At 38.5% G+C, this 20,550-nt stretch overlaps 2 protein-coding genes across 3 annotated transcripts in view; one reads left to right on the top strand and one right to left on the bottom strand.

The window, feature by feature from the left end:
- SLC41A2 (solute carrier family 41 member 2) overlaps positions 1 to 20,550 on the top strand; it is a 112,563-nt gene that overhangs the window by 71,927 nt on the left and 20,086 nt on the right. For both annotated transcript variants that reach the window (XM_030320418.1, XM_030320417.1), the window contains exons 9-10: positions 2,231 to 2,362; positions 3,906 to 4,054. In XM_030320418.1, the coding sequence (XP_030176278.1) occupies positions 2,231 to 2,362; positions 3,906 to 4,054 (281 nt within the window). The remainder of the gene's footprint in view (positions 1 to 2,230; positions 2,363 to 3,905; positions 4,055 to 20,550) is intronic.
- LOC115517619 (40S ribosomal protein S11-like) lies at positions 12,924 to 13,442 on the bottom strand. The gene has a single exon (XM_030320423.2). The coding sequence runs from the start codon at positions 13,425 to 13,427 to the stop codon at positions 13,002 to 13,004; it is 426 nt and encodes a 141-aa protein (XP_030176283.1). The 5' UTR covers positions 13,428 to 13,442; the 3' UTR covers positions 12,924 to 13,001.

The raw sequence follows: 20,550 nt of genomic DNA, 5'->3' as shown, positions 1-20,550 counted from the left end.
TATGCTCTTGGCTGCGTACAACTTTTTCCTTTATCTTTCTAACCGGATTCCTATTTGGGGGCCCCACAAAGATCTAATTTCCACTGCTTGGAATGATTACTGCTTTTCTTCCACCTGTTCCAATCCTATTCAGTGAATATTAGTTGATGAGGTCACTAGCATAAGTTTTACTCACTAATGCCATTAGAGCTGTATTGTCCAACATTTCAGTGAAAAATGTAAATTACAACAATACTGTCATGAGTAAGGTTTTAATCAGTATTTCTGTTATTTCACTTTAATCAGTATTTCTGTTATTTCACTTTACAAAAGAAATAATTTTAGAGCTTCATTGAAGTGCTCTTCTTGGAAGCCATCATATTACACGGCAATACAATCTTTTTTTTTTTTTTTTTTTTTTGTATCCCAGTAAGTAAATCTCTTAGCTGCGTATCACAAGGAGCTCACTTCATGTTAAATTCCACTCTTTAAAGACATTGACAGAGAAGATTAATTCCATGGTCCTCAAAAAAGTGGAACTTTTGAGAATTGAATTTCATTTTAAATGTGTTAGAGGATGTGCTATTTAAAGGACCCCTGTGTATCATGACCATCATCATGACCATCATCATTTACTAACTAGTGAGTACCTACTGTGTACCGGGTAACTTGCAGGTCCTTTATGCACGTTCGTATCATTTAATCCTCCCAATAAGAAAGTAATTTGTCCAGCATCTCATATCTAGTAAGTGGTAACTCAGCATTTACCCAGATCTGCTTGATTCCAAAGCCTGTGATTTTTTCCCTCTCAAAATAATTGCAAATTTATCTGTTTTATTAGATACAAGAATACACACTTTGTTTAAAGTAAGGCATATCAGTGTTGATATTTTGCTTAGGACATCTTTTAACACATCTCCCAGCATTTAGTAGCATTTTGTAAAATATATTTCAGGGGCGCCTGGGTGGCTCAGTCGGTTAAGCGACTTCAGCTCAGGTCATGATCTCACAGTTCGTGGGTTCGAGCTCTGCATTGGGCTCCATGCTGACCATGTTGAGCCTACTTGGGATTCTCTCTCTCTCCCTCTCTGCACCTCCCTGACTCGTGCTTTCTCTCTCTCTCTCAAAATAAATGAATAAACTTTTGAGTATGTGTGTATGTGTGTGTGCGTATATATCACAAGAATACTAGTTCTATGAGATATTAATAAGTATAACTTGAAAAGTGAGTTTTTGTTGTCCATTCAGTTTGGGAAGCATTAGGTCAAATAGATTTCTTCACTACAGGATTTCTTAAAGATCTTTATCATGCTAATGTGTACTGTGAATCTTTCCCTCTGGGACTTGTGCTAGCAAGGGGTTAGAATTTCTAGAATTAATCTTCCTTCAGACCCCAGACCATATTTTGCAAACTACTGCTCTAGGTATTATAATGTATATCTTTATCACAGTGCACTGTCAAATAATAATTTAGTTCATTTACATAAAGGATAAGAACTTTGCATCAGTATACTTGGATTTTCACTCTTCTTTCTTATGTGTTCTTTTTGTCATACATTCTACTTTGTTACAAACCTTGTATATACATTGTTATTATTTTTGCTTTAAATGGTCAGATGTTTTTTGAAGAGATTAAAAATGAGAAAATATCTTTTCTATTTTCTGATATATTTTACATTTCTAGCATCCTTCTTTCCTTTGTGTAGTTCCAGATTTCCATCTGGATTTATGTTCCTTTTGCCAAGAGAAATCCCTTTAATGTTTCCTGTAGGGCATGTCTGTAAAGTATTTGAGAGAATAATCTAGGTTAAAAGATTACTTTCTGGAGTATTTTTTTCAGTCTCCTCTACCAATTTCTTTAGGAACCTGAGCAAAAAAGTACCAAGCCTTGTCTATTTGAAAAAAAAAAAAAAATCAAGCTTATTTTTCCTTTCATTAAGGAGGTAAGCATTAAATATCTTGCTACCTAGCTTTATACCTTGGCCGTGGTAGTAATTTAAAACAATTATTTAGTCTGGTCTGCTTTCAGTCGGTGAGCAGATTTGAAAAAGTAATGCAAGAGTCTTTCCTAATAATGACTTTACGCCTTTGGAATATCCACTTCAGCATTAAATAAGTCAACATTTCAGAAGAAATTCTTTTTGCTTGTTTTATTGCCCAGCACATAACACAAAGAAGGCCTGCCTTTGGTTGAATTTATGCAAGTTGCTTAAAATAGAAAATAACTGCTTTGTTTTTCCTTATGTTTCAGGTATTGGTGGTAATTTGGTGGCCATTCAGGCTAGCAGGATTTCTACCTACCTCCACTTACATAGCATTCCTGGAGAATTGCCTGAGGAACCCAAAGGTTGTTACTACCCATTTAGAACTTTTTTTGGTCCAGGTATGTGCTTTGGAGTTTTGCATCTTATATCAGGAATAATTCTGCTCTGAGCACATAGGCAGGCAACAGTTGCTGAATACCTATGTTGTCAGAGTTTTGCATGACTTTTTTTTTTTTTTCTGAGACCTGAATAGATTGGAAGTAGAATAGATTGTGTTCATTAAATCTCAGTGAACAAAAAGTTATTTGTATCAAGTCTGCAGCTGCTGAGGAACTTTGTATACTTTTTGTCTTTCATTCTTTTCTCTGGGATACCTTGTTCATGAGTCAAGAAAGAGGAACCTTATCTAGATCTAGGTGATCTAGAGAGACGGATGTACTGTCTTTACTGTATTAATCCTTTTGGCTTTTCTAAATGTAAGCATTTGATCCCAAAGAGAAGGAGAGGGATAACTTCTGTCACAAGGAACAGTGTCCTGTTTATGTCACCCTGGCAGTGAGTACCAAAAAACTAAGACCACTATATTAAATCTCACAATTCCTGTCACTTCTTTTTTGATCAAAATAAAGGTCATTCTTGACTTTTGAACGGGGATGAGAAATGCTCAGTAAAATATCAGTGAAAGAACTCTAAAGGAAAAGTAAAATTAAAACATTCCTGGGGCCCCTGAGTGGCTGTCGTCAGTGAAGCATCTGACTCTTGCTTTCGGCCCAGATCATGATCTCACGGTTGTGGGTTTGAGCCCTGCTTCGCGCTCTGTGGTTTAAGTGCAGAGCCTGCTTGGGAGTCTCTCCGTCTCTGTCTCTGTCTCTGTCTCTCTCTGTTTCTCTCTCTCTCTCTCTCTCCCTCTGTCCCTCTCTCCCTCTTTCTGCACCTCCCCTGCTTGCTGGCTCACTCTCTCTCAAAATGAATAAACGTTTAAAACCATCCAAGAAACCAGAACATTCCTATGCTTTAGGAACTTTACGTGTTTTCTTTTGTCTTCCCTCTATTAGTATGATAGACATTAAAGTCTGGCCAGTGTTCTTCATAGCAAGCTTTTATCAATTTCCTGTCATTTAATTAGCCTATAACATACAGTAAGAATTTCAAAGAATTAAGTGAATTGTGAAAAGTTGAAATGTTTTGCTAGCAACAGAATTTTTTATTTTATATATATATATATTTTTTTTTTATTTAAAATTTACATCCAAATTAGTTAGCATATAGTGAAACAATGATTTCAGGAGTAGATTTATTTGTTATATTTTGAGAAAGAGCATGGCTGCATGTGCATATGGGTGCTTATAGGCAGGGAAGGGGCAGTGGGACAGGGAGAAAGAGAATCTCAAAGAGGCTCCATGCCCAGTGGGGGAGGGAGGGTTGGGAGGGTAAGGAGATGCCGACGTGGGGCTTGATCTCATGACCCACTATGAGATCATGACCTGAGCCAAAATCGAGAGCTGGGCACTTAACTGGCTGAGCCAATCAGGTGCCCCAGCAACAGAATTTTGTGCAGTGCTATTCAGTATAGTAAGTAGAAAGTAGTCCTTAAGTGTTAATAACTGACCTGTTATTAACCAAAATATGATTTTGTTTTAACTCTTATATTTTCTATTACAGGAGTGAATAATAAGTCTGCTCAAGTTTTACTGCTTTTAGTGATTCCCGGACATTTAATTTTCCTCTATACTATTCATTTGATGAAAAGTGGTCACACGTCCTTAACTGTCATCTTCATAGTAGTGTACTTATTTGCTGCTGTGCTACAGGTAAGAGTTGAAACCTCTTGTAATCTCTTTTATGCTCGGAATGCTGTAAAAGCATAGCTATGCAAATCTAAAAGCACATGAAATATGTTAACATTCCAAAAAGCAACTGAAAGCCTTCATATGGATTTCATCTTCCTAAAACCAGTAAGCTCATGATCGCTTTTAATATGACTTGATAAATAGAACCTTCGGATTTCCTGTTTCCTGAATTCCACCAGCTTTCCCTTTTTTTTAGATTCTCTAATGTTGTATGAACACATCTTCTGATAGATGCCTGAGAGTGCCTAAGAACCTTTGCAATTTGTAATATGCTTTTACATGAATAGGTTGAGTGACTATAAAATTATTTCTTTTAGAATTTGGAAGGCTTTGCTTCAGTGCCTTTTAACTTCTGTTACCATGAGAAGAACAACAGGTGCTTTTCTCACTGCTGATCTCATTATACATAACTTCTTTTCATCTCCCTAGAAGCTTGCAAGATCTTCTCTTTTTTCCTATTGCTTTTCAATTTCACGTTGATGTGCCCTGGTTTGGAAGTCCTTTGTCCGTTTTGTTGGATGTTATTTGATCCTTTCAGTCTAAAACTTCATGTTCTTCAGTTCTAGGAAAAATTTATGAATTATTTACTTGATTTTTTTTTCATCATTTTCTCCATTCTCTTTTCCTGGAGTCTTATGACTTGATTCCTACAATGCTTGCATTAAATTTCTGATCTTTTCTTATTCTCTATTTCTTTATCTTTTTCTCTCTTCTTTCTGGAATATCTCTGTGCCTTTCTGCATCTTTTCTCTGTTGTGTCACTGAGGTATCTGGAGAGGGTAGAGTTGAACATGTGTACTCAACTTGCCATCTTTCTGTGGGAGGTTATTTTAAAATTTAAGAAAATTGACTTCATTTTCAAGATCTGTGATCGATATAATACATGGACAAAATTTAAAAATTAAATAGTACTAAGGTGTTCTACCTTTCCAATCACATTCCTCAGAGATAATCACTGAAATATTTTAGCCGTTTCTTCTGATAGATATCTGCAAGTTTTAAAGTAACATGCCTGGGGCGCCTGGGTGGCGCAGTCGGTTAAGCGTCCGACTTCAGCCAGGTCACGATCTCGCAGTCCGTGAGTTCGAGCCCCGCGTCAGGCTCTGGGCTGATGGCTCAGAGCCTGGAGCCTGTTTCCAATTCTGTGTCTCCCTCTCTCTCTGCCCCTCCCCCGTTCATGCTCTGTCTCTCTCTGTCCCAAAAATAAATAAACTTTGAAAAAAAAAATTAAAAAAAAAAATAAAAAAATAAAGTAACATGCCTGAACTTTAGACCTTTGCTAATAAAAACTGAGGATTTCAGGGGCTGTGTTAACACCCCGTCTTTTCCGTATAGTTATATCACAGTTTTTTTTGTTAAATTTGCCATCCGTGTTTGTCTGATTAGGCCTATGGAAATATGTACTATAGAGCAAGATAGTGTAGTATGATTATATTTGCTTTTTGTGTACTTTATTTTTCTTGAGGTTAATAATTACCTCTTTTTTCCTTTGCATCATTTTCCATAAACCCAATCTTTCCAACGTTTCTACTTTATTTTGGCTTCTTAGGCTCAGCCCTTTGCCAAACTCTGTAGGGTTAGTGCCTTCTACAGTGAGAAATCCTAACCTCATAAGAAGTGCATTCAAATAATTCTTTGAAGAGATAACATTTACATTGGGCCTTCGTGACCAGTATTGTTCTAAGTGTATTACATGTACTGATTCACTTAATTCTCAAAGAACCTCTATGAGATTTGTTCTTTTCATATAAATCAGTGACTTTCAAAGTGAAGTACATCTAAAACAATCCGTTGTGTCCAGGACGAAAAAATTAAAACTTCTATTTATATATCCTTCCTTATTTGCTTAAAATGTCTATTTTCATGTGTTTTTATAATTGTTTTATTATAAACATAATATATCAGCACAGTATTAAATGAGTATGCTGGGGTATTTTATACTAGGGCTAAATAATCTAAAACTTTTGGAGATTACTGAGTTAAAGTGTAGAGATGAGAAAGCACAGAGCTCGTGTCGGAAAGAGAAAGTAATTCTTGGGGCGCCTGGGTGGCTCAGTTGGTTAAGTGTCCAACTCTTGGTTCCAGCTTAGGTCGTGATCTTGTTGTTCATGAGTTCGAGTCCCACATCGGGCTCTGTGCTGGCAGCCCACAGCCTGCTTGGAATTCTGTCTCCTTCTCTCTCTGTACCTCCCCTGCTCACTCTCTATCTCTGTCTCTCAAAAATAAATAAACACTAAAAAAAGAGAGGCAAAGTAATTTATGCCCAGGATATAACTAGGAAGAGAGTAGATGAGATAAGGTTAAGAAAGTAGATTAGGGCTCATGTAGAAAGGCCTTAAATGCCAGGCATGGGAGGCTGGAATCTATTTTTAAAATCACAAACACCCTTATGACTTAATTAATATTTTAAACTTTTCTATAATCCTGTGTAGTGCCTGAGAGTTTATCAAAAGTCACCTCTTGAATCATTCATTCATTTATTCACCCAATAAACCTTTATTCTACTAGATGCAGAGATGGGTTTTAAATCCCAGGATGAATAAATTCACACCCTATCCTCCAGGACTAGAAGTCTGGAGGGAAGACTGCTACATGAACAAATAATTATATTGTAATATGATATACAAATGCTGGGGATAGCTACCTATAAAGTGCTTTCAGAGTTTGGAAGAAAAAGCTCTACCTGGGGAGTAATATTTTTCTACTGCTCAGTAGGGACAAAAGTTATTTCAAATGCTTTTTTACCACTGGCTACCTTTATCACTGTAAATGATACGGTCATTTATCTTTGTGTAAGTATTGTGAAAAAGATGCATTCTTCAATCCGGTGGGAAATATTCAGAGATTGTTCTTTCGTCTATTGATAAACATGGCATTTTTAGAGCATGTTTCTATTTGCAACTCTACCTCTTAGCCTCATGGATTGATTTTACATTTATGTTTATGGCTCTGTGCCAACATACTATCACGCATCATTTCACCTGGGTCAATGAAGGATAGAAGTAATTTTTCTGAACTTAAAAAAATACTAGATTTCAGTCTGTACTCAGAGAAATCCTACATGTCTTTTTTTAAGCTCTACTTAAATTCTTACAGGTGAAGGTTGAAAAACTGGAGGAAAGATTGATACTCATTTCTCTGAATCTTGGTTACCTCTTCTATAACATGGGAGGAATAGAAGTATCTACAACAAAACTCATTTTGAAGATTAAATGAGTGAATTATATGAAGCTTGTAACATAGCAGATGCTGTTTGAGCGTTAGCTGGTGCTCTTGTTATTAAAAATAGAATTATAAGTGGTGAGGCATTGACCTCTGACGACAATCGGAAAACGTTTTTTATAATCTTACAGCGTTGATTGGCTTTTCTTATATATCTTTTACAGCTTTCATTTTTATGGGTTTCTCCCCAAGAATCAGATATCTGCCAGAGTAGATTTTTTTAAGTTGATTTATTTTGAGAGACAGAGGGAGACAGAACAAGTGGAGGAGGGGCAGAGAAAGAGAGAGTGTGAGCAGGAGAGGGGCAGAGAGGGAGACAGAGGATCTGAGGCGGGCTCCGAGCTGATAGCAGAGAGCCCGGTGCACAGCTTGAACTCACGGAACCGTGAGATCGTGTCCTCAGCTGAAGTCAGACGCTTAACTGACTGAACCACCCAGGCGCCCCCAAGAGTAGATCTTTGTATGCATCTGACATTGTGTGTTATTCCAGTGGAATAGCTTAGAGCCAGATTGTAAATGCTCAAATCAAATCTTCATGTTCTGATGCCGACATACGTGACACACATGTAAATACATATATGCACACACCTCTTTGGAAACTGAGGTTCAGATACAAGCCCTTCCCCTGCTTCCTTCAATCAATTCAGAGATGGACAGAAGGAAGAAATACTTTATTTTTTTTTATTTAAAAATTTTTTTAAATGTTTATTTCTGAGAGAGAGAGAGAAAGAGACTAGCAGAGGAGGGCCAGAGAGAGAGGGAGATGCAGAATTTGAAGCTGGTTCCAGGCTCTGAGCTGTCAGCACAGAGCCCAACGCAGGGCTCAAACTCGTGAACTGCGAGATCATGACCTGAGCCGAAGTCAGATGTCCAACTGACTGAACTGCCCAGTCACCCCCAGAAATACTTTTTTTTTTAACGTTTATTTATTTTTGAGACAGAGAGAGACAGAACATGGACGGGGGAGGGGCAGAAAGAGAGGGAGACACAGAATCGGAAGCAGGCTCCAGGCTCGGAGCCATCAGCCCAGAGCCCAACGCGGGGCTCGAATTCAGAAGCTATGAGATCGTGACCTGAGTCGAAGTCGGACGCTTAACCGACTGAGCCACCCAGGCGCTCCCATGAATACTTTTTAAAGACAAAGCCTCCTTGACTACTTAAGGCTTACCTTTTACTCTTCTTTACTTGATTGGCTTCCCTTTTTTGATCTGGGTTAAATTTATATTCAGAACCTTGGTTTAGGTCCCAGCTCTTACCCAAATATTTTAGTCCACTTTTCCCATCCCTAGACTATATATTTTGATTGAATATGCTATAGTAAGATTTTCTGATGCATGTTTAATTTCTCCCCATCTATATCCCTACCTCCTTGAGGCTAGAGACCAGCCTTTCCCTATGGTATTCCCCGTGAGACATTATATAGTGGTTGTTTTTGAATTCCTGGTGTTTTGGTTTTTTTCCTAATATTCTTTGATGAACTTTCCCCTCTATCCCTCCCCACCCAATTCCCCAACCAATTAAATGAAGGAAATCTGTTTGAAGGAAACCTCGTGCTGGTCTTATTATAATGACATAGTAACAATCATTTGCAGTATATTTGCATTTACTCAGATATCATCTCTTCCTGGAAGCCTTGCTTGAATCCCTAATCTGGCCTGAGTGCCCTTATTCTGTTCCCATAGTACCCCGTGAATATCATTATTCTAGTTCTGACACATTATATTGACATTATCTGTTTATGCGTGTCTCACCCCTTATAGAGAAGGGATCTTTGGCTTATTCATTTTTATTCCTTTTACCTAGCCCCATCCCTGGTGTTCAGTTCATGTTTGTTAAACAAAATGACTATATCTTGCCAGCTCTGCCTCCTCCTTCACTGGAGGGAGGAGAAAAGTTTACAACTGTATTTAAGTCCTGGAAACGCCAGAAAAACTGAAACATCTAAAGTTTCTTCTCCTTGCTGTCAATAAACACCAGCTTTCTCTCTTTGAATGGCATGAGGATTGAAAATAAGAGGCAGTGAAAAATAAAACACAAAACCCCCCAAATTTCCATCAGTGTTCAGCCAGAATTATAAAGTTTTACCGAAGTGTTTAGAGATGCAATGACTTGGTATTGAGAGAAAACAAAAGGTAGGGGGAGATAGATACAGCAGAATTGGTCATGCGTTGATCGTTGATAAAGCCAAGTGATGGTCCATGGGAGTGGTGTGGATTAATTTATACTGTTCTCTTCTATGTATTTGAACTTTTACATAATAAAGAGTTCTGGGGGCGCCTGGGTGGCGCAGTCGGTTAAGCGTCCGACTTCAGCCAGGTCACGATCTCGCGGTCCGTGAGTTCGAGCCCCGCGTCGGGCTCTGGGCTGACGGCTCAGAGCCTGGAGCCTGTTTCCGATTCTGTGTCTCCCTCTCTCTCTGCCCCTCCCCCGTTCATGCTCTGTCTCTCTCTGTCCCAAAAATAAATAAACGTTGAAAAAAAAATTTTTAATAAAGAGTTCTAAAAAGTTAAGGTTTAGTTTCAGATGTTAACACAAGAGTTTTTTCAGAGTATATTAGCTTTCTAATTTTGGTCCTGCAGCTGACTATTTCTCATATCAAGTGAAAAGTGAAACGTCAACTTGAATTTGAAATCGTTTGGGACTTGGAATGATTAAGTGTCTTTTATCTTATTTTGCCTCTGGCACACTCTAACTACATTTTTTGAAATTATTCTTTACTTTTTTTTTTAAGTTTATTTATTTATTTTGAGAGAGAGAGAGAGAGAGAGAGCGCACATGAGCAGGGGAGGGTCAGAGAGAGAAGGGGACAGAGAGAGAAGCCCCAGCAGGCTCTACACTGTCAGCATGGAGCCTGATGCGGGGCTTGAACTCACAAACCATGAGATCATGACCTGAACCGAAAGCAAGAGTCAGATGCTTAACTGACTGAGCCACCCAGGCGCCCCGAAACTATTCTTTAAATTTAAAAATCTACTTACACAAATTACATTATTTAGGTATTTATTATGTGTCTTGCAATTCAAAGGAACCTAACAAATGTGTTTTCGTTGTGTGCAGTAAGGCCACTGAACCAGTCAGTAGCTGTGATGGATTATATGCTTACTCATGTTCTTGCCCAGGGCCCGAGAGCAATCAGGGTTAGTTGGACTGTGTCGAGGCCAGAGTAATGTGTGAAAGGCATTTTATTTGGTACACCAGTGACCATATTGCATTTTGAGTTTTCTTCAGCAGTAAGGATGGGTTGGTACCAAGCTAACCACCCTGTACTACTTGTTACAACTTTTGTGATATCAGCCAACATTTATAAGACTGCCAGCTGTGGCTAAGGATGTAGTTTTGGGCTTTCGAGCATAATTTTTCATCTGTGTCACATTAGCCCATTGAACCCACAACTCTGATTTTATAGAACCAAAATATACTTTCTTCTACAAACTTAGAGATGACTGGGGTCTTTCTCCCTAAGCAGTGATTTCCTCGGCTTCACATCTTATTTATTCAGATGCTCCATTAACTGTTCAAAGCTTGTGAATTTGTGAAATGAAAAGCATAATATGGAATTCCGGGCTGTGATGAACCTTTTCGGCGTTTCAAGATACATCAAAGGGAATCCTGATGCCTTCTTCAGGATTTTCTGTCTGTTAATTCATTTGTTTGCCTTATTCTCTACATACAGTCTCTTTCAAGGATGTGGTATTTTGACAACATAATAAACCCAAGAAGGTACAAAAGTAACTATCAATCAAATAAGCAGACTGGCAATTTCTTGAGCAAAGAAGGAACAGAGTACATTGTGGCTTGTTTCCCTATTTAAAGTCTCTACTAGTTTCCCTTTGTGTTTGAAATCCTAACTGTGCCTCCTTTGTAAAAAGACAAAAGCGTAAAGCTTGGATGACATACCCTCCAAGAGTCAAAAAGATAAGCACATAAGAGTATATTAACATTTTTTTTTTGCTATAAAATATTTTAATGGGAAAAAAGACTTTTTTTATTTTCTAGATGCCTATTGAATTCCAACAAAGTGCTTGCTAATATAATTGGTAAATTATGAAGCAAAACCATTTAAAATTTTTTTTTAAATGTTTATTTATTTTGAGAGAGAAAAAGAGAGTGTGAGCAGGGGAGGGGCAGAGAGAGAGGATCGCAAGCAGGCTCTACGCCGTTAGCACAGAGCCTGATGTGGGGTTTGATCTCATAAACCATGGGATCGTGACCTGAGCTGAAATCAAAGTCGGATGCTTTAACTGACTGAGCCTTCCAGGTGCACCAAATCAAAACCATTTTTAAATGAAATTTTTAATTCCCTATTGTAGGCAGTGATTGTTTTGTGCAGAAAATTAGGTTATTAAGAACTCGACTAAAAATTTCAGCAGCACCAAATTCCATGAGAAATTCATTGTGAAAGTTGATTGTAGAAAACCTTTGCTCCCGGCTGTGTCTGTCTTTGCATATGGGGAAGACAAAATATTTCCGTTAAATGGTGTAATGACAACAAGTTCCCAATATGTAAAAGTTAGAATGATACGTATCAGTATTATACCAAATCCATAACACATGTAGTCTTCTAAGCACTGTGCTCGTTGCTGTACAAAAGAAATAGAAGACATTGACCCTGGCCTTTACCATCTTTTCTGTTGTGGGAGATTGGACTTAAATGCATGAAACAGAGAAAAGCCTGACTTTCTTCCCTATGATAATAGAGTCTTCCTCTGTAACTTCAGAATCAAACTTTTTGCCAATGCCTGCATTTCATTCTTTAAAAGTGCCTCAGTAGATTTTTCTTTTTATGAGTTTATTTTTGAGTAATCTCTACACCTAAGGTGGGGCTTGAACCCACAGTCCTAAAATCAAAAGTCACATGCTCCACTGACTGAGCCAGCTAGGTGCCCCTTAGATTTTTCTTTTTCTTTCCTTTTTTTTTTTTTTTTTTTTTTTTTTGAAGAGGAGAATCAGAGTATATATTGTAGCTGATGAGAAACTTTAATATCAATAAATATGAAATTATTCTTAGCAAAATAATGATTCTTACACTTTTTATTAGTATGATTTTAAAAAAATGGAGTCCCCTTAGTTTTTTTTTTCTTTGAAGTTTATTTATTTTTTATTTTTTGTTTTTTTTATTTGTTTTTAGTAATCTCCACATCCAGTGTGGAGCTCGAACTCACAACCCTGAGATCAAGAGTCACATGCTCCTCTGACTGAGCCAGCCAGGCGCCCCTTCTTAGTTTTTATTACTACCTTTTGGTAGACAGTATTTGATTTTGAATTTTACACTTACGTGCAAATTTCATGGGTTCATATTCTCCAGAAAAATTGTTCCCAGCAAATCCCAAGCCCACCTTAAATGAACAAATGTATGCCCCCATAATAAAATTTGTCATTAGGATCTTGATTAATGAATTTCCTAATAAGTGTTTCTGTCTTATAAATAATAGTTCATGGTCATTTTGGGGCTTTTTGTTTGTTTTTTTTTGTTTCTGTTTTTGTTTTTTTAGCTCATGGTCATTTTGGGGGGTTTTTTTGTTTTGTTTTTTTTTTTGGTTTTTTTTTGACTGGGAAAATAACTTTATTTTCTTCAGGGGTGTGGACAGACGTCTAGTCTCAGAACTTCTGGAATTGCTTTTTGGTGCTAGCGGCCTTTGTGACTTTGAGCATGTTGAAGCGCACGGTCTTGCTCAAGGGCCGGCACTCAGCCCGCTGTGACAATGTCGCCGATCTGGACATCCCTGAAGCGGGGGGACAGGTGCACGGACATGTTCTTGCGGCGTTTCTCAAAGCGGTTGTACTTTCGGATATAATGGAGGTAGTCTCGGTGGGTGACAATGGTCCTCTGCATCTTCATCTTGGTCACCACACCAGACAGAATCTGCCCTCGGATGGAGACATTACCGGTAAAGGGGCGTTTCTTGTCAATATAGGTGCCCTCAATGGCCTCCTTGGGCGTCTTGAAGCCCAAACCGCTGTTTTTGTAGTATCGCGAGAGTTTCTCCTTGCCAGTTTCTCCAAGCAGAATCCGCTTCTTATTTTGAAAGATGGTTGGCTGCTTTTGGTAGGCACGCTCAGTCTGAATGTCCGCCATCTTCCCGGCCGCCTGGAAAAAGGCGCTCATGGTCATTTTGAAACATATGTTTGTAATATGAGTGTGGCCGCGACACAAATAGTATAAATTAAAAACAAATATCTTCCATTTCTTATCTAGTAGAGTATGCTTGGGACAGAAACATGGTCTAGATACTTACTAAAAGAAACACTGGCCACATCTTAGTTCTGAAGTCACATCCACGTGATTTAGTGTCATCTTAACTTTGAAGACATAAAATTAATGTTTTCACAGAAGGATATTTATAAGGCAGGCTGTCTGTAATCACATACATCACATACAAAGGATAAAGGAAAAAAGAGGGAAGATAAGATCCCAAAATGAGGAATACTGTAGAGAGATTGGAGCTGTTCACAGTCAGTCATGAGTCAGAGTTTCTGCTCTGCTACTTATTTTGTGACTTTAATCAAGTTTTGTAGCCTACCTGGCCTTATTTTTAACCCCCTAACTCAGAGGGTAGTGATGAGAGCTAAGCTAATGTATATAAATTACTTGGTGGAATTTCTGGGACATAGTAAGTTTCCAATAATGGTAGTAAATGCAGTGTATCGTATTATTGTCAGAGGCATCACTTTTCCTTCCTCTCATTATTTGAGACACCTTCATTTTGACGCCTGTTCTTTACCACACAATTCCCTTCTTGCCCTTCTGATGAGTGGCCTAAGCTTTAGATAGCATCCTTGCATTGCTTGCTCTCATATTGACGTCTCTAGTCTGGACTCCTTTTCTACATCTCCAGTTGTATGTTGAAAGATCTCTCAAACGTGAAATGTCCAAAACTAAATTCCTTGTTCCCCCATGATCTCTCCCAACTCAGTAGCAGGGGTGGGGAGATGAGAAGCCACAAGGGGTACAGTGAAAAGGGCAAGAAGCCAAGCTTAGGGCACACAAGCAAAGATGTCTAAACCTCTCCATCCTCAGCCCCTGATGCTGTAAAGTCCCTCTGGGATGGGGAGAGCCTCATTCACGTAGGCCTATGGCATGTGCGCCGTTGGCACCCCAAATCCTGCCCGTCACAGTCATCGCCATTATCCTGCTACTGACAAGTGCGTGCATTGTGACAGGAAGACTCCTGGACTGGCAATAAGTATTTCTTTCTTTTTTTCTAAGTTTTTTTATTTTATGTTGAGGGGGGAGAGGGTCAGAGAGAGGGAGAGAATCCCAAGCCGGCTCCGTACTGTCAGCGCAGAGCCCAGTGTAGGGCTTGAACTCAAGAACTGTGAGACCACGACCTGAGCCAAAACCAAGAGTCGGATGGGACACTTAGCCAACTGAGACCCCTGGGCTCCCTGGAGTAAGTATTTCTGGCCCCCTCCTGTATTGTGACTTTAGCTAAGTCACAGCACTGCTGTGTGGCTTAGTTTTTTCACTTGTAACATTACAGTGACACTCCGTTGTGCTCTTAGTGAACTAACACTAAGGTAACCATTTAATTTTAGTCCAAACTAGGACACTTTGGAGAGTGACAGGGAGCTATTGATAATTAGAATGACCATCACTTCCGGGCAAATGAGGAAGCATAGTGACCCTAGCTATCACTCAGATCCCCTCCTGCATTCATGATGTTTGATTTTGTGAATTCCCACTTCTACAGGAAAGATGATTTGTTACAAAGCATTGTTGTATATATTTAGTAATGTATATGCTAATATTAAAATAATCTGCTAACTACAACAGTCTATTAATATGGAAATCAATAATTGCTGCTAAAGTAATATTAAGTTAAATTGGCTTTTATGGGTTAGCCAGAGAACCAAAGCAATACAAAAAATGTTGTTTTCTTGAAAAATTGTATTCCAAGTCTGCTAACTTTTTTTTCAAAAAATAGCTTATTTTAATGGGTCTTTTTTTTTTTTTTTTTAACCCGGAAGTCTGGCACTTCTTTCTGCCATAATTTGACTTATATTATAGTGTTCAGTTATATTTCTTCTGGATTTTTTGAGAGGAAGAGCGTAATGGTGTGTGTGTGTGTGTGTGTGTATATATATATATATACATATATATATATATATATATATATATATATATACACCCATATATATATATAGGCCAGTTCATCACCTCATCACCTAAATTATATATTCTGAAAGTTTCCCATCTCTGACAGTTCCTTTCCTGGGATTTGGTAATCTCAGCCACTTTTTCAATATATATAAGAGTTTCAAAAGTGGTGATAGCAAACAGTGTATGGCATTTATTATGAGCCATTCACTGTTAGGCACCTTACATACATGAACTTGCTGAGTACTCTCTACAACTTCGTGACATACGTTATGCTGTTCCCATTCACAGGTGAGGCAGATGACATAGAGAGAAGTTGACTGACTCCTCCGAGGCCACACAGCAAGATGGAGTCTATAGTCTGTACTCCTAACCACTATGTTTTACAAGAATAGGTTTGACACTTTGTTGTGCTCTTAGAGGTACATGGTTCTTAGGATGGCAGTTTCTGAAGACTTAAAGCTGCCTTTTGTCTCTATTTTGTTCCATCCTCATATTCCTTCCAGCCTGGCATTTTGCCTCAGAAGGGCATTCATTGCAAAGAGTTTACATAGAATCTTTGTCTACTGAAGTCAGGTAGGAATCCAGTCAAGAAGTGGGAGTTTTTCCCTCCATGGGGAGGAAGATTTATAATGGATAAAATTTTGTTTTGTGGAATCCATAGAAAATGCCATTTCAGCAAAAGGAAATAGCATTAGGTAAATAAGAAAAGTCAGGGCATTTACAGAAAATAGGAAGAAAATTTATGGAGCATAGGGGCTTATGTAAAGAAGTGATGGAAAATAAGGTTGAACATTAACAGATTGTGGCAAGATCATGAAGGATCTTGAAGACCGGACTGACGAGTTTATTTTGTTTTACAAAATGATGATTTTCAAAATTTGTTCCCCTTGCAACAAACTTGTGAGATCTGATAACATTTCATTCATCCGATGCAGGGAGCATAGTATGTAAGGGCTTGGGCTCTGGTATTCACCACTTGTACCTGTGTCAGCTTAAGCACGGTAACCTCTCAGGGACTGTGTTTTCTCATCTATAAAAAGTGGCTAAGAATAGACCCACCTTGTTGGCTGTTGTTATAAGGATGAAATGAGATAATCTATGAAAGGTGCTATTACGGTTTTACTATTTTATTACCATCATCACTAGTAGCTGTGGATTACTGGAGTAATGAGTCTCTTAGGGGATCAGTGATAGGATCAAGACCTATGGAATCTATCACCAAGAGTCCCTACCATGATTCTGATACCCCAGTAATTGCTTGGAGTCATTCTTCTCAGTAAGGAAGAATGTAGCCATGTGGTGGCAACCTGCCCATAACTGGAATCCCAGGATAACTACCCAATAACTGAGAGAGTTAATTGGCTCAGCCCTAGGCAAGCTGCTTAATTCCTTAGGGGTCTCATTGTTCTTGCCTGCAAGATGAGGATAATGACTCCTCATTGTATAGTAGTAATAATGTTTAAATGTGTGGCACATAGTAGGCCTTATTAAATGGTGTGGTTTTATATATATATATATATATATATATATATATATATATATATATATTTTTTATTACAACACTAACTCAAATCCTATTCCCAGATGGCATCACAAAGGAAGGATCTAAGCAATTAGGGGATTGTAACAGGTTGCCTGACCTCATTCCCATTCTTTTCTCACTCCTCAAGATTTAAATCCACCAGATTTCAAATGGGAAGTAAGGATCTCTTTATTCTTTCTGCATTCTGTCTCTGTTTCTTCATTGGTTTCTGTTTGGGTTGAAGGAAAAGTATGAAGAGAATGGTAAGGAAATGTGAGGAGAGGGTCAACAGTTGCAGGAGTTTTCTTCTCTTGTTCTAAAAACACCTACTTTAGCTTTGCGAGTTGATGAATATGTTACCGTAAGGTAGACAGTTGAAACAGGCGAATTTTTGAGATTCCCTTTTCACCTTGTTTTGATTGTATTTTTTGTGATACGATGGTGTGATGACGCTATTGTAGCTTAGGTTGTAGGGTCTTAAGATGGAGACAATTTCCCAAATCCCTTTTTAGGATTAATTCTCTAGACAAGTATGCTCGGGCTCCAGGCCAGACAGCCACAGAAGATGAAACGATAGCCTGCCTCATTGGAGACATAGCATGCTGGATCCCTTGGGTAGTGAGGCATTGAGAAGGGGAGTTCTCTTCAGGCTTGTCGACCCTGATGAAGACGAAGGTAGGGCCAGAGACGCTGAGCTGTCTGTTTCTAGTGTTCTGGTGAGGATGTAACCACCCGTGCTCGGAATCCTGCTGAGACTGCAGACGTGACTTAGAGCACTCATCCATCACGGACAAAAAAAAAAAAAAAAAAAAAAATCTTATAACACAGCTATGGGAAAGCACTTAATTGAAAAATATAAAAACCATTACTCAAATTTGCCAGAATAAAGTCCTGGTTAATTGTGATTCCAGAATAGTCACTGTAAAAATTCTGACCTGACCTGATTTTATCATTTAAAATGTTTAGCTTATTTAAAAAAAAATGTTTAGTGCCATGCCACTTTTAAAAAACATTGTTAAAGCTAAATGTCTATGTCAGCTCTAGTTGTACTTATTGAAAGGAATGTTTAAACAATGTCAAAGGAGGATGAGACCATCATTCCGTATCTAGAATTAAGAGACAGTTGAATTTACTGCTCCCTGTTGTGAAGTAGTTACACTGGGATCAGGTAAAATCTCTCTAGGCCAGCAAACTGCCATTCTTACATAGGGTTTAGGGTTTGGGAGTTGAGGGTTCAAAAGGACAAGTGGGCTGATGCCAGGTGGAGAAGTACGGTTACTGGGGTGTGAGTAGTGTTGTTTGGTTGGCCCCAAGCCGTATACTTATTGGACTGAATTTGTTCCTAATTGGCTACTTCAGAAGCAAGGACTGTCATTGATTGGCTGGTTTTTAAAGTGTGTTCAAGAATGTAAGCTGTTTATTGATTGAATGAATTCAAAACCACTTCTGTCGGCTTTTTGTTACATGGTGAAAGAATCATCAGTGTTTTCCTGGGAATGTGGGAACTTTCGAAATTCTCAGTCCCCATTGTTCTTAACTCAGTCAAACCTCCAGGAGACCATTAAGGATTGTCCAGACCTTCCCCTCTGTTGTTGATTCTTCTTGAAGATGGGGTTTCATTTGTGAAGATCTGATTTTCAGTTTGCATCAATCAGCATGATTTCATTTATTTCTTTGAAGCATTTATTGAAACATCTGCCAGGATAGTAACTGTAGAAGAATTTGAGGTGCTAGACAATAAACATCAAATGACTCTGAGGCAAACAAGAATAATTAGAAGTACTAGGAGGGACTAGTATATATTTCACTCGCGTAACCTAAGATTTTTCAGGTATGACCAAGAAAACAAGTCTTAGGCATTCCCTAGGTGGCCAGACTGCCTTTTCTTTCAGCTTAGATATAGATTGCTGTATTCTACCTGTAATGTTGGTCAGGTATAAATAACATGAGTGTTAGTAATGGTTTCAGTTGGCCAAAAGAAAGTCCAAAGCCATTCTATTATCTATAACTGGAACTATTATTTTGATAGTCTTGTATGGAAGCTGTCTACTTGTATGATCATCTCTGTTCTGAGAATCTTGGGTTAATAGTCAAGTTCTATGAATCATCTGTTCCTGGGGGTGCTCTGGAGAACCTGTTTTTTTGTTTTGTTTTTTTTAAGTTTTATTCATTTATATTGTGAAAGAGAGAGAGCATGCATGAGTGAGGGAGGGCCAGAGAGAGAGAATCCTCAGCAGATTCTGCACTGCCAGCACAGAGCCCAACACGGGCTCTGTCTCACAAACCATGAGATCATTACCTGAGCTGAGATCAAGAGCTGGGGGCTTAACCGACTGAGCCACTCAGGTGCTCCTTGGAGAACCTGTTTTAGGTTCTCGACTGGTATTACCTTCCGGCTCCTCTAAGGTCCCTTCCATTTTTTCCCCCAGAGGGTGTCCATCATTGAGTCTTATCCAGGGATCATGTTTTGTTTTGTTTTGTTTTTAGCTGAATAATTGACATTCCTTTTAAACCGGGTTGTACCTGTACATAGACAAAAAGATCAGGGATTATTTTATTCATCGTCATAGACTCAGCACCAGCCCCTAATGCAGTAAATAATTATCAAATACTTTCAGCTTTATATAATTCTTAGATTATTTTAGGCATTTCAGTCATGTTTCTTTTTGATTCTGATCTCACTGAAAGCAATAACTATGTCATATTCTTTTCTGAGTAACCCAGAAAGCTTATCACAGTGTTTTTTATGTTAGGTACCAATAAATATTCGTTAAATTGGATTCAAGATGCATTGAGCATACTTTGGATATTTGGGAAAATACTTGACATGGTTGCTAACCGCTTGAGCAGAAGACGCCAGACACAAAAAGAATACATAATATATTATTACATTTATATTAAGTATAGATAAAGGCATATACAACTAAAAAAGAAAGTAAATGAAGTTTGATAACTAACTTGTGCCAGAATAAGAACTGAGGCAAAGGAAGAAACAATAGCTTGTGGCTTCTAATTCAAAAACTGTTCGGTGAGTGATAAGGATCATTCTTTTTCTCCTCGCCTCTGTTTCTACTCACTACTGTTCTTAGATACCTTATTTACAAGAAGAATATGAACTAATATTTATTAAGTGTCTATTAATTGCCAGATGACTTTTTTTTTTTTTTTTAAGTAGGCTTCACGTCCTGTTCGGAGCCCAATGTGGGGCTTGAACTCACAACTCTGAGATCAGGATCTGAGCTGAGATCAAGAGTCAGATGCTTAACCAAGTGAGCCACCCAGGTGCCCTAGCCAGACACCATTTTTTCTTAATGTTTATTTATTTATTTTAAGAGGGAGAGAGGGTGTGAGCACATGAGTGGGGGGGGGGGGCAGAGAGGGAGAATACCAAGCAGGCTCCACACTGTCAGCACAGAGCCCAACATGGGGCCCAATCCCACGAACTATGAGATCATGACCTGAGCTGAAACCAAGAGCTGACTGCTCAACCGACTGGAGACACCCAGGTGCCCCAGACAACACTTTTTATTGAAATTATTTCACATAATACTTTTAGCAGCCCTCTGAGATATGCAGTCTTCTCTACTTTCCAAGTGACAAATCTGAGAGACT

Source organism: Lynx canadensis, chromosome B4 (assembly GCF_007474595.2).
Source record: "Lynx canadensis isolate LIC74 chromosome B4, mLynCan4.pri.v2, whole genome shotgun sequence".
NCBI lineage: Eukaryota > Metazoa > Chordata > Mammalia > Carnivora > Felidae > Lynx > Lynx canadensis.
The sequence above is the reverse complement of the archived record's forward strand: the minus strand, read 5'-3'. Positions and strand labels throughout refer to the sequence as shown.

What these genes read in the sequence shown, in the direction of transcription:
- LOC115517619 (XM_030320423.2), bottom strand. Translation starts at nt 13,427, where the DNA reads ATGACCATGAGCGCCTTTTTCCAGGCGGCCGGGAAGATGGCGGACATT.